General features: G+C 59.1%; 1 protein-coding gene across 1 annotated transcript; it reads left to right on the top strand.

Annotated features, from left to right (window-relative positions):
• The first annotated feature begins 376 nt into the window (after window positions 1-376).
• On the top strand, window positions 377-1,845 carry LOC149525560 (uncharacterized). The gene is made up of 2 exons (XM_089778942.1): window positions 377-885; window positions 1,254-1,845. Exons 1-2 carry the CDS (start codon window positions 498-500, stop codon window positions 1,799-1,801), a joined length of 936 nt encoding a protein of 311 aa, XP_089635068.1. The 5' UTR covers window positions 377-497; the 3' UTR covers window positions 1,802-1,845.
• The last annotated feature ends 1,822 nt before the right edge of the window (window positions 1,846-3,667 follow it).

Here is a 3,667-nt window from a genome sequence, read left to right as displayed (position 1 = left end):
CCAGACTCAAGCCGCGTTCTTTCGAAATTAAATCGAAAGAACGCGGCTTTTCTTTCGACGGCGGTAAACCTCGTTTCACGAGGAAGAACGCCTTTTTCGAGGGAGATCCATCGAAAGAACGTGAGTCTGGACGGGGGGAGCCCTTTCTTTCGAAAGAATTGGCCTCCAGGAACAAGCCCTGGTGGACAATCTGGGCCATGGGTTGCACGTCTGTGGTTCCTGGCTGCAGCCATTCCTTAAAGGGACAGGCGCACCCTCACAGCCACTTGTTGCAGACAAGGAGCCAGAGCACACGGCGACCTTGCTGCAGCATGTCACAGCCCCAAGAGCGTCCTGGCCCTTCCTCCGAGCCTTCTGGGGACCCAGACAAGGGCTCCAAGCGCCGGGCACCATCCTGGTCCGGCGCAGAGATCAAGAGCCTGCTGGAGCTGTGGGGAGAGGAGGAGGCCTTACAGGCCCTCAAAAGCCGGCGGCGAAATGCCGACATTTATGGCCGCATGGCTGAAGCCCTGGCCCAGAAGGGCCACTACCCCCGCACCCAGGACCAGGTGCGCTCCAAAGTGAAGGAGCTGCGGCAGGGCTACGCCAAAGCCAGGGAGGAGAGCTCCCGGTCTGGGGCAGCCCCCCACTACTGCCCCTACTACCCAGAGCTGGACCAGATCCTGGGTGGCAGTGCAGAAGCACGCACACCACGAAGGTTCGTGCAGTCCGGACTGGCAGACCCGGTGGTGGACGCTCCAGAGCGGGAGCTACAGCACTCTGGAGACGGGGACATGGGCCCAGAGGAGGAGGACACCGAGGAGACGGCAACCCTCACCCTGGAGCCAGTGACCCAGACCTCTGAGGCCTCCCAGGCGTCATCTGGCGCGGGAGAGGAAGCAGCAGGTGAGTACAGTGAGGTTGTGTCACACCCGGGGGGGGGGAGGTAGGTGGGTGGGTGCACAGTGGGTGATGCACAAGGGAAACCTGTCATGCTCAGGCTGATGCCCAGGTCACACACACACACACACACACACACACAGTGTGACCTTCAGAATGTGTGCTTCCCCTGTCTCAAGGGAGAGGGCATGCCCTTTTGGACAGCTGTTGCACACATGACTGATTGTGATAGAAATGTAGCCGTGTCACTCTGATCTGAAGAAGTGGGTCTGGCCCTGGAAAGCTCATCCCCTAATAAACCATCCTGTTAGTATTGTAAGTGCTACAGAGTCCAGTTTATAGGACTGATTGTGTCTTCTTCTTTTCCTCCACAGCCGGACCAGCCGTGGAAGAGGGCCGCAGCACCCCAGCCCCACCTCCATCTCCATCTCCACCTCAGAGACATGGGAGCCGCAGACACAGGCGTGTCTACGCCGACATCCTCCGGCAGCACGTCGAGGCTGTGCAGGAGCAGAATGCCATCCTGCTACGGAGGGCGGAGGCAGAGGAGCGGTGGCGTGATCGGCTCATGAATGAGCTGGTCCTGCAGCGCACGGTGCTGTACGCCACCCTGAGGGAGGTCAGCGGCTTGCCTGCTGCTGTGCCAGGTCCTGCTCCTCCAGCACCCCATGACCCCACCCCACCAAACCCCCCTTCCACAACAGCAGCCCTTTCCCCCCTTGGACCTCCCTCTCCCCCAGCCCCCCCAGCTCCCCAGCCCCTCTCTCCCCCTGGCCCTCCTCTCCCCCAGGCTTCCACGTCCCAAGAGCCCCCCAGCAGCCAGCCAACCGACAGGTACATCACCCGATCCCGTAGCCGGGGAGCACCCCAAACACGAGGCCCAGGCAGGAAAGGGAAATCTGCCAAGCCCCGTTCAACCTGATCCCCTTCCCCCCTCCAGGTTTCCAGTCCCCTTCCCCCCTCCAGGTTTCAATGACCCCCATCACCCCACTTATTAAGCACACACAAAGGGTTAAAGGAACTGTTTGTTTATTGTATATAGTTTGGCAACAACAAAAATGAAAAAAATTTTTGTTCTTTTGCCACATTGTTGGATAATATGTACAAAATTTTAAATAAGTAAAGAGAACATTTTATTTTGAAACACACCCTGGTGTAAGTGATGTGTCCAAACTGGGTCAGGAGATGGGTTGTGGAGGGAAGCTTCTATTGGGGGCCAGGGCCCAGTCCCCAGGCAGAAGCCCCTCAGTGCACTCAGTGGCCTCCACTGGAGAATTGCTCCCGGAGGGCCTCCCGGATGCCAACTGCAGACCGGTGAGCCTGGCGGATGGCAGCTGTCCGGGGCTGGGCAAAGAGCCTCTCCTGGCCATCAGCAGCTCTCCCCCACCCTGGTAGGAAGGCCTCCCCTTTCCTCTCCACGAGGTTATGGAGGACGCAACACGCGGCCACCACCTCGGGGATGTTGGTCTCCCCCATGTCGAGGCGTGTGAGCAAGCACCGGAATCTGCCCTTTAAACGTCCAAACGCACATTCCACCTGGTTGCGAGCCCGGTTAAGGCGAGCATTAAACTGCTCCTTGCTCACATCCAGGTGGCCGGTGTAGGGCTTCATCAGCCACGGCATCAGGGGATAGGCGGCATCGGCCACTATGCACACCGGCATGTGCACATCCCCAACCGCAAACTGGCGATGGGGGAAAAGTGTTCCTGCCTGAAGCCTCCGGTACAGGTACGAGTTTCTGAAGATGCGGGCATCGTGTGCCCGCCCTGACCACCCAACACAAATGTCTGAAAACTGTCCACGATGGTCGACCAGGGCCTGGAGGACCATAGAAAAGTAGCCCTTTCGATTGATGAATTGGGCTGCTCGATGGGGCGGTGCACGGATGGCAATGTGTGTCCCATCGAGCGCTCCTCCGCAATTGGGGAAGCCGAGGGCAGCAAAGCCGGCCATGACGCTGTCCAGATCCGGTAGACAGATGAGCCTGTTGAGCAGCTCCGAATTGATGGCCCTCACCACCTGCAGAACGAGACAGACAACAAAGTGTTAGAAGGGGTGCCTTATGTCTTAGGAGGAGAACCCACCGCCCACCTTCCCTCTCAAACAGCCCGGGAATCCCCTCCTCAGAACCCCCCCCCCCACAATTCAGGGTGAGTGGAGGAGCTCCCTCCCACTCCCACTCCCACTCCACTTGGCCCTTCCTGACAGTCTCCCTTCCCCCCACCCCAAACTGTGACTGTCCCCAGACATTGACTTACCTCCATCAAGACGGCCCCGACAGTAGATCTCCCCACGCCAAATTGGTGTCCCACGGAGCGGTAGCTGTCGGGGGTTGCCAGCTTCCAGAGGGCAATGGCGACCCTCTTTTCCAGGGGGATGGCGGGCCGCAGGTGGGTGTCTTGCCGTTGCAGAGCAGGGGCGAGCCAGGTACAGAGCTCCTGGAAAGTGGTCTTTCTCATGCGGAAGTTCCGTAGCCAGTCTTGGTCATCCCAGATCTCCATCACGAGCCGGTCCCACCATTCAGAGCTGGTGTCAAACCTCCAAACACGCCTGTCCACGAAAAAGTTCGGAGGCAAGGGCAGTGTGGCTGCTGGACGGGGGAACCCCTCGTCCCTCTGGTCTGGGTCCAGCTCGGGAAGGAGCCTCATGATTGTCTCACGAAGATGCAGCAACAGCTGCAGTATGGTGGTGTGGGGCCATCGCCTGCCCAGGGGCAGCTCTGGCTCCATGCCACAAATAAGGGTCTGCAAGCAGAAAAACCTCAAAAGAAAAAAGCTGCTGGGGTGTC

The sequence above is a fragment of the Pelodiscus sinensis genome, chromosome 1 (assembly GCF_052426305.1).
Source record: "Pelodiscus sinensis isolate ZL-2025 chromosome 1, ASM5242630v1, whole genome shotgun sequence".
Lineage (NCBI taxonomy): Eukaryota > Metazoa > Chordata > Testudines > Trionychidae > Pelodiscus > Pelodiscus sinensis.
The sequence above is the reverse complement of the archived record's forward strand: the minus strand, read 5'-3'. Positions and strand labels throughout refer to the sequence as shown.

What these genes read in the sequence shown, in the direction of transcription:
- LOC149525560 (XM_089778942.1), top strand. Translation starts at nt 498, where the DNA reads ATGGCTGAAGCCCTGGCCCAGAAGGGCCACTACCCCCGCACCCAGGAC. An exon ending in CGCGGGAGAGGAAGCAGCAG is followed by an intron (nt 886 to 1,253) that starts GTGAGTACAGTG and finishes TTTCCTCCACAG; the next exon opens with CCGGACCAGCCGTGGAAGAG.